This window comes from Muntiacus reevesi, chromosome 3, assembly GCF_963930625.1.
Source record: "Muntiacus reevesi chromosome 3, mMunRee1.1, whole genome shotgun sequence".
Lineage (NCBI taxonomy): Eukaryota > Metazoa > Chordata > Mammalia > Artiodactyla > Cervidae > Muntiacus > Muntiacus reevesi.
The window spans coordinates 106,482,496-106,494,287 of record NC_089251.1 but is presented as its reverse complement, the minus strand read 5'-3'; the positions used below and the strand labels follow the sequence as shown (position 1 = coordinate 106,494,287).

The 11,792-nt window shown below is 44.3% G+C and overlaps 1 protein-coding gene and 1 long non-coding RNA gene across 13 annotated transcripts in view; both read left to right on the top strand.

Annotated features, from left to right (window-relative positions):
• Nucleotides 1-1,876: 1,876 nt before the first annotated feature.
• The window catches only part of EIF4G3 (eukaryotic translation initiation factor 4 gamma 3), a 340,922-nt gene continuing 331,006 nt past the window's right edge, over nt 1,877-11,792 (top strand). For 4 of the 12 annotated variants that reach the window (XM_065929987.1, XM_065929984.1, XM_065929985.1 and 1 more), the window contains exon 1: nt 1,880-2,161. In XM_065929987.1, coding sequence (XP_065786059.1) covers nt 1,941-2,161 — 221 coding nt within the window. In that variant the 5' untranslated portion in view covers nt 1,880-1,940. Of the gene's footprint in view, nt 2,162-11,792 lie in introns of all 12 variants that reach the window. The other 8 variants (XM_065929983.1, XM_065929978.1, XM_065929976.1 and 5 more) reach the window with 3 other exon arrangements.
• LOC136164677 (uncharacterized) lies at nt 2,173-3,289 on the top strand. The gene is made up of 2 exons (XR_010662387.1): nt 2,173-2,718; nt 2,797-3,289. It is a non-coding gene; the product is annotated as an uncharacterized lncRNA (long non-coding RNA).

Sequence of the window (11,792 nt, the reverse complement as noted above, 5' to 3'; positions counted from 1 at the left end):
TCTCCTCTTGTGGGTTTTGAGCCTGGCTTTTCTCAGCTCCTTCTTTTGGGTGGTGGTATTGAGTCTCCCCTGAGAAGGCAATGGCAACCCACTCCAGTACTCTTGCCTGGAAAATCCCATGGGCAGAGGAGCCTGATGGGCTGCAGTCCATGGGGTCTTGAACAGTTGGACACGACTGAGCGACTTCACTCTCACGCATTGGAGAAGGAAACGGCAGCCCTCTCCAGTGTTCTTGCCTGGAGAATCCCAGGGATGGCGGAGCCTGGTGGGCTGCCGTCTATGGGGTCGCACAGAGTTGGACACGACTGAAGCGACTTAGCAGCAGCAGCAGCAGCAGCAGCAGCAGCAGCAGCAGCAGCAGCAGCATTGAGTCTCCCTGAGCCTCAGTCTCTTCCTTTGTGAAATGATTATCCCTATTTCACTGGACGGTGTGAGACAGTAAGTGCTCGGTGCCTGGGAACCATTATTACCTGGCTTGCTCCCTGATCTCTGCAGTTCTTTTCCCCTCAATGTTCCAGTGCTTAGACAAGACCCCCAATGCGGGGTGGTGGTGGTTTGCGAGCAGGTTGTGTGTGTGTGGGTGTGTTCGTTGGTCATGCTCAGGAGAAAAGGAGTTTAACAAGTGTCATAGGGCACTGGGGAGCCGACCGACGGCTGACGATCAAAGGGCGCTCGGGTCCTGAGGCAGGCCTGAGAAGAATCCTTGCACAGATCCCTAAGTTAGGGCTGCCGATTAGTAAGGCAGTCGGGTGAGGTCCCCGGGCAACTTCGGAGGCGGTCAGGTTCCTTCAGACGAAGGTGGATTTCAGATCCTGGTTTGGCTCTGTCCTTTCTCTGGCTGGGTGACCTTGGGCCGGTCCCTTTTCCTCTCCTCGCCTCAGCGCGCTCTGGAGACCGGGGCTCCTCATCCCACTCGCTTCTCTGAGCGAGGGCGAAATGTCGACACAATGGACGGTGACTGCGTTACAGGCCGGCGAGAGCTCTGTGTGATGCAGATAGGGGCACGAGGCGCGTTCCCCTCGAGCGATTTCTCTGTGGTGAAGCGCTTCCTACCGCCGTGACCTGGGTCTCTCTCCTCAGCGTCTCCCGCCCCCCGCGGACAGGGCTCTGCGGACCGCAGGGCTCCACGGCCGTTACCATTGTTCTTCGCGCCTGGGCGACAGAGGAGGGCTCTCATAGACCAGACCTCGCCTTTGGTCTCTCCCTCCGCCCGGTACCCCCGGGTCGCAGCGCGCCTGGGAAGCCGCCCCCCGCGCCCCTCCCACGACTCCTCGCCGAACTTCCCCGAGGAAGCGAGTCCGCCCCAGAGAGCTCCCGAACGGCGGCCGAAGACGCCCCCGAGCGTTTCCGAAGAATCCCGATCGCTCCCAGTCTCCGGAAAGAGCCGAAGGGGCTTCCCACCCTCGGCCTCCCGAGCCACTCCGAAAAGGCCCGAAGTTTTCCGAGCGGCCGTCCTGCCGGACTGCTGGAGGCGGCCGCAGCGCCATGTTGGATGCTCTGCTCGTTGAGGGAAGAAAATCCGCCGGCATCGCCTGAGCCCCGCTACCAAGAAGGGCGCCGCTTCCCCCGGGGAGGGGGATAAAGACCCCCCGCCGCCGGCCCATGAGGATATTGCCGTGAAAGGTCCGGTCTCTCCGCCTCCTGCCCCCGCCGGGTCCGGCCCCCCCCCTGGGGTCGCGTTGTCACGGAGACCGGCAGCCGGTGGTGCTGGCCCGCGGGGCGGCTGCTGCTGCCGGCGGCGGCGGCGGCGGCGGCGGCGGCGGCGGCGGGCGTGTGTGACCGGCCCGGGCCCCCTCCTCCTCCTCCTCCCAGCCTCCCCCCGGCCCCCTGCTCCCGCCGCCTCCCCGGGTCTGCCCCCATCCCGCCCCCCCGCTGCCCCCGGCCCCTGCACCCCGGCGCGCCCGGTCCCGCTCTGGGGGGGTTGGTGGCTTCGCTTTGCCATGAGTTTACCGCAGAAACCGGCTCTGAAATCAGGCTCAGCGGCTGCAGCAGGAACCGGACCCGGCACCGGAGCGGCGGCGGCGGCGGCGGCAGCGGTACCGCCTCCTCACCCGGCGGCGGCGGCGGCGGCGGCGGCAGCGGCGGCGGCGGCGGCGGCGGCAGCAGCGGCGGCCCCTCCTCACCCGAACATCAGGGCCCTCCAGACCCAGGCGCCCCAACAGTATCCTTTTCACCTTCCTGCCAGCCCTTCGGCTCGCTTCGCCGTGGACCGGGGTTGGGGGTGTCGGGGACTGTGGCCCCTCCGGGGACTCTCCTGCCAGCAACCGCTGCCCAGCCAGGGGCAGGGACGCTTCGCCTCCAGCCCACGCACCCGGCCTGGCGCCGGAGCTTTTGGGGGTGCCCTGGCAGCAGCGCTGCGGGGGATGGGGAACTCCCCCCTCCCCCGGACCCTCTGCACTACTGTGCAGACTAGCTCTATCGGCTTGCTTTTGGAGCCGGGGCGGGGTGGGAGACAGCGTTTCCCCCTTCTCGCCTCTGCTCCCCCCGAAACCCGACCCCCACCCCGCCTTTTATTAGGCCGAATTTGCTGGTGCCTGTGACCAGCCCCGCAGGGAAGGCTTTTTCTCTGATTGTTGTAAGGACGACACCCTCCTCCTGATCTCCCTTCAGCTCCCGCTGCAGCGGGGCATGGTGGGCTTTCTTGATTATCGTGGTTAATACATAATAAACTTTATTGGTAAATTTCCCGTGTGAAACTAAACTCAGCTCGTTCCAAAGGTAAGTCGGATTTTCAGTCTACGGTGAAATTTTGCAGAAAGCACTCCTTCTGGCTAGTGTTTTTTTTTTTTTTTTTAGCGATTGGGAGAGTTGTGATGTGGTTTGTGGTGGAACGCGATCTAAGGAGGAAATGTTACGCCGGACGCTTCCCTGTCTTTGACCTTTTTTAAAGGAAGAGGAAGTTAACTGACATTACCCATCACCCCCAAAAGTCTCACTTCTTGGAAGACTGGTGTTAAATGCTGAATATTTTTAAAGGGCTTGAATTTACTCTTCCTAGGCCTGATATCTGGAGGGTACCGTGGCTCCTGGCTGGAAAGTCTAGTGTTGAATGTGTCTAATCTCATGTTATTTGCTCGACTGTAGAGTTTTTGCACAGCTTTGATTGAAAAGACTTGGTGACGAGGTATTTTAGTTAAAAACCAGCGGGTGAAGGTAAAACGTTGAGTTCATGAATTCCACGGAGAATTAGAAAGGCATTATTACCTACCTGAGAGTAACATTTCATCATACACCCCTCCCCCCAATCCGTTGTATTTATGTAAATCAATAAATAATTCTTGGATGTTTAGATGTGTTGTGTTTTTGTATTTGTGTCATTGTGTGTTTGACTTTTAGAGAGAGTAGGGTGTTGGAGCAAGCGAAACTAACTGCTGTGAGGTCCACAGATTTTTTCACAGTCTGTGGTTTGATTCTTGCCTGTATCCATTACTTTGAGAAGGGAAAGGTATCTCCCCCTGTAGAGTCATCTCAGGTCATCGTTTTGGTTTCTGTCAAGTGCCATTTTCTCTGTGCTTTGGATATTGTTAGTCCACATTTTTTCAATCCAAGCAGTGTGGCGCAGGGTAAGATAAATTCCATTCCAGTGTGATGTGTGTACTGATTTCATAATGTTTAACTGCGTGATTCTGTTCAATTAAGAATTGCTCACTGATGAGACTGGTTAGTGATTCCTTAGTGTTTGCTGCGCGTTAAAAACCTGGTTAGTTTTGATCAGTGTCCCTAGTTGCTTTACTTTGGGGGGGAAGACTGACTGATACTCCTACTTAAAGTTAGAATCCAGTATTGGATCTCTTAAAGGTATCTTCGCTTAATGCTTTGTGAGTTTAAATTCCTTTTTAATTTCAGGGTTTCTTTTTATCTTGATTTCCCATACTTGGTTAGCGCTCTTAAGTTTCTATACTGTGCCACCAAGTAAATTATTCCTTACCTCCATCTTGGAGCTGTTTGGGAAATTAAACACATGAAAGGCAGCCTGTAGTTATGTTCTTGGCTACAAAGTGATAAGGACCAAGGTGCTGAGTATGACAGTGCTTGGTGAGTTTAGTGGTATTATTTGGATACTTAAGTGTTTCAAGTGTGCTTTTACAAATGCATTTCACAAAGGAAGGACTTCTAAAAGCTGTGAGTTGGTTGCAATATAAGTTAGTAATACTGCAACAGTTGTTAAAGGAGATAGATCTAAGTGTAGTAATATAGGTTACTTAGTTTTTTTTTTTTTTTTTTTTTTTAGGTTACTTAGTTTTATGTGGCTTTTTTTACTTTGCCTCATGTCAGTGAAGTAAGAATAAGTTTTCTTGATGTATTTCACAGTTCTGTTATCTTTTATTTGCTTTACACATTGAAAGATTACAATTGCTAAATCTGAAAGCTTGTAAGTAAATGAAGTGTCGATTATAGATTTCATTATAACATGCCAGTGGTGGAATGATATCCGTGGTAATGGGGAATTGGTTAAAAATGGATTGAAATAGAGTAATTTTGCTTTTCTACACTGAGGGAATGTGGGGATTTGTATTTGTTTGATAAAAGTGATTATCATATAAATTGATACACATAGAAGCATTGAGACAGGAATGCAAAGTTGGAGTTGCCCTTTCTATGGCTTGATTAACTCCAGTTCTTCAGAATATACTGGTGCAGTTGTGTTTGAATTGAATTAATAAGTTTAAATAGCATTTTAAATCTGTAAAAATATGAGGAGACTCATGTAACAAGATATCTGTGCTTCGTTTGTAGTGTTCAACTGGCAAATCAGAAATGCTAAATCAATTGTAATTTAAACTTAACGCAGCAGGCTCCTAAGGCCCTGTCAGGTAGAGGTCCTTGACTGCCGAGAGGCATGGGATGGGACTTGTCCAGGGATGGATGGGCCATGGTGGAGGGTGGGTGGGGACGGTGAGGATGAAAGAAGATAAACCCTGATACAAAAAGTGCTAATGGCAAGGGAGAAATATGCTTAGAGTTTCTGTAACATAGTCCAGTGTGAATAGTTGATGAAATTGGCACTTGGGATCCTTTTCTTGAGATTTGCTCACCTCACCTTCCCAGTGTGAGGTTCCAGGAGGCTCTAGTGAGAACCTCCATGCTGATTCTTAACCTTTTCTAGGTAACAAACAACTTTGACATTTTGATAAAACCTTGTAGTCCCTCTTCAGAGAAAATTGTACATGCATAGAAAATCTTGCTAACATTTTTCAGGGAGTTCTTGGGTCCTCATTAAAAGCCTAGTTCTTTAGATGGAAATTGCTCACCCTTGAGATAATTGAAGATAAATGAGTTTGAATTCAAGTTCCCAAGTAGTTCTGACTTAAACAGAACAATTTTGCAGTCTGTTATGAATACTCAATGTTCTATTTATATGGAAAGGCTTCAGGATGTAATTTCTCTCAGGGCTGCTGACACTTCTGGGGAGTCTAGTTACTGTTCAGGGGGAGTTGGTTTGGTTAAGAAAATCAGAGCAATAAGTAAAGAAACTTGATTTGGTAAAGGCCTGTGGTGACCCCCAAATGACTTGTGTCCTCAGCTCTTTTGTCTTAGATACGGCATACATTAAAAGCAAATATTCTCTTTATTTTCGGTACTATAGTTTTCCCTATTTTGCATTCTGTGTTGATTTTCAGTTTTATAGGCTGAAATCAGTAACGTTTGCTTTTTTCTTTTTTGCCTCTATCAAAGCTAAATCTGAGTGATAACAATGGTGTTTATTTATTGAGTGCCTACCGTTCTAGGAGCTGTACATATATGATTTTATTTAATTTGCACAAGAACTCTAATGTTCTCTGTTTTACTGATGAGGAAACTGAAGTTCAGAGAATGTAAGTAACGTTCTCAAGGTCATCTGTCTAGTAGGTAGTGAACTGTGGTTCAGACTGTGGTCCTAAGGCTTATGGATGTCCTTTCTGTATGCTGGGCTACTTCTTACCAAGTGTGCATGTGGGAGTGATGGAAGCAAGGATGCCCTCCCGTATTTTATAGCTAGAGGAAGTCTAGCTATATAAAGTGAAGGATCTCTGTGGAGTAGTCTAAAGTGCAGTGATGGTATACCATGTTTTAATCAGCTCATAGCTACATACAGCTAGACAAGGAGGTTATCTTTACCTCCTTGAGCCTTAAAGCATAGGAATAGGCCTGCCACATTTGATTCAGTGCATGTTTCTGCTTGTTCAGATGTTAGCAAGGCATCTCTCAAAATACCTGTATAACTAGCAACTAGAACTGTGTAGCTTATGCATTGGCCAGTAGTCTATTTACTCCTAAGCCCCACCATCAACAAAGATGGATCTGTGCTTTGAGACCCAGATCTCCCTCCTCTTGGGAGGGAGAGTGAGAGAGTGACGCGAGATGGAGATGAAGAAGGAACAAAGTTAGATGCCTGATTCGCATCAGCTCTTGCCTCTGCTGCTGCTGTGCCCTGTACTAGGCTCACTGGTATTTTCCGTCAAACTCGGAGAACTTAAATTACCTGAGGACCAATAAGTTGCTTTTCCACACTGGGGTTTCTGATAAGATTTTTACAAAAAGACCCGCTAAAAAATGTTGTTGAAAACCGTGTTTTAAATCAGAATAGGGTTGCCACCTTCCAGCTGTTTATGTTGGTGCTTTAAGTGGCAAGTTTAAAACCTGCTCGCTCATCCAGCACCTCCTGTGTGTCACACTCAGTGTAGGTCTCGGGTTGGCCTCTGCCCTCAAAGAACGTGGTCCAGACAATGAACAGACAGAATACCTTGAGGCAAGTACAATTACTCTGCTCTAAGAGCCTAGCCTGGGGGCAAGGAGGAATTAGGGCTTCCTACAGGAAATCCTGAGCTAAATTAGAAGGATGAGTAAGAATTAGCCAAGGTTTAGAGAGCTTTCTCCTCTGCCAGCTAACTTTTCCCAGTTCCTTTGCTGTTGCTGCTACATAGAATGTTAGTACTAAATGGATTTCAGGCATGTTTCAGGTTTTTAGCAGTGGCAGAGAACCTAGAAAGACATACCAGAGAACATGGCAATCAAAACACAGTTGCTATAGATTGAAAATATCTTAAACATCATAATATGAATATATGAGAAGATACATTGATGTTAATACATCGGATCCTGATTTCTGTGGTTGGTTCTTTCCTAGTCTCCTTCCCAGTCATCCTATAATATCCCCTGCCCTTCTGATACTAGAATAGCTTGGAAGCAGTACCTGCTGGCCTCAAAATATAAGTAGGTTTCACTTGGTGTATTGAGATGGTCAGCTGATAGGGAGTTTAAAAAAAAAGTCTGGATTTGAGTTTGGCTTTTCCATTTTAATGTGTTATCTTGAACTGGTCATGTGACTGCTTTGGGCATCAGTTTCCCTTCCTCTAAATGAAGAGGTTAGACTAGTTTACTAAGTGATCCTCTTGAATTGTAGTGGCTTTTAATTCTGAAGATTATGGTTTGAGGATTTGTTTTGTTCTTGCAAGTAGATGGGAAGGATTTATAGAGACCTTTTAACGGTTTCTTAGTCTGTTTGATGGTCAGTGATACGTTTCTGTGGTGACTTAACTGATACTAGAGGCATTCTAACATGGACCACAGGGAAGGCAGCTTGCTCATATAAGAAGCCTCTGGTTTTTGTCTTGTTAATGTTAGATTTAGCCAAACAGATTGAAATACTTCTGTGACTTTAGTAGTGAAGACTTTATTGTCTGTGGTAGGATGACTCGAGGCTATAAATAAGGTTGCCATGTCGGATGGTGGCTTGCTCTGGGGGATGACCCAGCTAGTTCATTATGAGGTATGAGGGAGAAAGTATGTTCTGAAACAAAAGCCTGTGGTGAGGAACGGTCTCTATTTTTACTTTAGGAATGATGGTTTGAGTTAATATAATAGGAAATGAAGTATTTCCTGATTATTAGGCAGGCGCCTGACTTCAGGCAGTGAATAAACTGCAGCTGGAATTTACATGGATGAAATATTGCAGGATCCTGAGATACTTCTGAATTCTCAGTTGGTTCCTAGTTCTTTGGCTTGCTGCCAGTCAGAAGGAATTTTTCACTTTCCTATACCCTTAGCTGAAATTTGAGGTGGTTTGAGCTATGTAAAGTATATTTGAAACTTAACAGTTTTTATGATCTTTATTAACTAGTAGTTGTTTTGTACTTTTTTGAGCCCTGTGTGGGTGTTCCCTGACTCTTCTGAGACATTAAATTTTATCTACAGAGAATGTAAACTCCTTAAAGGCAGAGATTTTTGTTTTTTGTTCACTCTGTTGAGTTGCCAGCACCTATAACAGTGCTTGGCAGGTAGTCGGAAGTCTGTAAATGTTTGTTGAATGAAATGTTAACATAAGAGTCTAAGAATCAGTTTAAGGTAAGTTTTGAGATAATATAGGTGACATCACAAGAATTCTGGTACTCAAAGCTGCCCTAAAATTGTTTGCACTGATGTGTAATGGAATTGAAAATAGTTCCATAATTTCCTTTGAGATGGCATAAGCATTGACCCAGTTTGCAAAGCTGTCTAAAGTGGCTGGATTGCATTTGAAGTATAGATACTGAGAATTAGTTTATATAAAGGCCAAGGAGAAAAAAACAGTCAAATGTTGCTGTTAAAATTTTTGTTTTATACTTTTAATAATAATACATCAATTCAGCAAGGTTTAAAAAATATAGAAAAGTAAAAAGGAAGTCAACCATAATCTTAGTATATAGAGATGCCCACTGTTTAACATTTTGGTATATTTTTTGTCCTTTTTTCTATGGATTTTAATTTTAATGGGCTTAAAATCTGCCCTTTTTTGTAACATAACTTAAGGTCAAATTACATACAGTTTTGTATCTTGCTTATTTTGTTGCTTAACTATCTGCCAACAGAAACTAGTTTTTGAATAGTTTTATTCTTCATCAATTTGGAATGAACTATTTTTGTTGCTTTGGAAAGGTTTTCTTGAGAATATTCTTTTACCTTTGGCTTGTAGCTCAGAAGTTATGACTGCCCATTAGGAAGAGGAAGACTGAAACCTTTATCAATAAGTCAGACATTTTTGAGTTACTGTGCCTATAATATTTTGTGTTATTTATAACATTAAGTGTATTGATATAACTTCATAGGGGCTTCTCTGGTGGCTCAGAGGTAAAGAATCCGCCTGCCAATGCAGGAGACATGGGTTTGATCCCTGGGTCGAGAAGATCCCCTGGAGGAGGAAATAGCAGCCCACTCCAGTATTCATGTCTGGGACATCCCATGGACAGAGGAGCCTGATGGGCTATAGTCCCTGAGATCACAAAGACTGACACGACTTAGCGACTAAGCAACATAACTTCACAGACTTCCCCCCCTACAGTTACTTGCATTTAAAAAATTATTCCTTTGACTCCATCTTCATCCATGTATTTAAACATACTTTAAAAAGACGTGAACAGGGTGTTATTTTCTAGTTAGGAATTGTATACATGTGTACATGTATATTGGAGAAGGCAATGGCACCCCACTCCAGTATTCTTGCCTGGAGAATCCGAGGGACGGGGGAGCCTGGTGGGCTGCTATCTGTGGGGTCGCACAGAGTTGGATATGACTGAAGCGACTTACCAGTAGCAGTAGCAGTACATGTATATCTGATTTTCAGAAAATGTTGATATTTATATGGAGTGATTGGAGGGAGGATAAGACCATATGGGGTCTCATGCAGGGCTCAGGAAATAAGATTGAAGCATTGGAACAACCAGAATTTTGGAATGACAATGTGGGAACAACACTCCATCACAGTAGAAATAAGTACAGTCAGTTTTGAGCCAGTACAATATTTGTTACACTGAGAATGGAAAGGACTGAAACTTGTAGATAGAATGGAGGAATATTAAGAAAGAAAGGGTGAGTGAGATGACCCCCCAACTCTTTCTTGGCCCTAGAAAATAGCATAGAAGACATAGAATTTGAACTGTAAGATGAATTTTTAAAAAATTAAAAAGTTTTTAAGTTTACAGTCAGGGTTTCGTTGGGCAGAGAGGAAAGGATTGTGGTGAGTGGGTCATCAGCATGAACAGAGATTTGGGCTTGAAATAAGCATGGGGTATGCTGGATTGTTGGACTTCCCTGGTGGCTCAAGTGGTAAAGAATCCGCCTGCCAGTGCAGGAAATATGGGTTTGATCCCTGAGTCAGGAAGATCCCCTGGAAAAAGGCATGGCAACCCACTCCCGTGTTCTTCCATGGGAAGTCACATGGATAGAGGAGCCTGATGGGCTACAGTCTGTGAGGTCGCAAAAGAGTCAGACGTGACTTAGCTATAACATGCGGGATTGTTAGGGTCTTGATCATTATGCTTGGAGTGGAGGATTCTTGTGATACAGTCCTTGAGATAATGGGTCCAGATTCTAGAGGACTTTGAATGAATAAAAGAAAAGGTTAAATTTCGTTTGTATAAAGCATTGCTTTTTTTGGTGGTGGAGGGACACAGTTTTGTTGAGATATAATTTGCATATACCATACAAGCCACCCATTTAGAGTGGATGGTTCAGTGGTTTTTAATTTATTAACATCATTCCTCAAACATCACTGCAATAAATTTTAGAATATTTTCATTACTTTCCAAAGAATTCATTAGAACTACCAGTACCTCCCCCCCGCCCCCCAACCACAGGCAAGTACTATTAGCCTACAGAGATTTGCCTATTTTCTGGACATTTTGTATAATGGAATAATGTAATGAGTGGCCTTTTGTGAGTGGTTTCTCTCTGCATAAGTTTTTCATGGTTCAGCTATGTTCAAGCATGTTTGAGAACCTTGTTTTTAATTGTTGGAGAATATTCCGGCTGTCATGTTTTCTTCATCTGTTGGTGGATATTTGGGTGGTTAAAACATTTACTGTTATGTATAATTATGAGTGTTTTTGTGTGGATGCATATTTTGATTTTTCTTGAGTAGATACCTAAGACTACAGTTGTTGGGTTTTATGAGGTAGCTCCATGTTTAACATTTTGAGGAACTGCTAAACTGTTTTCTACTACCATTTTACATTCCTACCAGCAAAATATGAAGATTCCAATACTTGTCATTGTATGTCTTTTTGATTATAGGTTGTTGTAGTGGGTATAAAGTAATATCTCATTGTGGTTTTGATTTGCTTTTCCTTGATGACTAATGATGATGTGCATATTTTTTATGGGCTTATTGAACATTTGTCTTTGGAGAAATGTCTGTTCAAATCCTTTGCCCAGTTTTTAACTTAGTTGTCTTTTTATGATTGAGTTGTAAGAGTTCTTTATATAGTCTGGATACAAGTCCCTCTTCAGATATAACATTTACAGTTTTTTTTCCCCCATTGAGTGGGTCGGTCACCTTTTTTCATTTTTTACTTTGTCGATCGTGTCCTTTGAAGCCCCAAAGTTTTTAATTTTGATGAAGTCCAATTTATCTGTTTCTCTTTTGTCACTTGTGTTTTTGTATTGTGTCTAAGAAGGCTTTGCCTAATTCAGGGTCATGAAGATTTACATCTTTGTTTCCTTCTAAGTTTATAATTTTAGTTTTTATACTTAGGTCTCTGATCCATTCTGAATTTGTATGTATGATGCTAAGTAAGGGTTTAAGTTTATTCTGCATTTGTATATCAAGTTGTTTCAATACTGTTTGTTTAAAAGATTATTTTATCTTCATTGAATTGTCTTGGCACCCTGTCAAAAACCCGCTGCATTTCATTTTTATTTATTGAAAACTGATGATGAAACAGTAGTTTTGAAGATTTATTTGGTTGAGGTGTGCAAGTTGAAATAAGGAACAGGAAAGATTAGGAGAGAAGGAATGGCATCACAGAACTACATGTAAAAATAATCCATTAAATGTT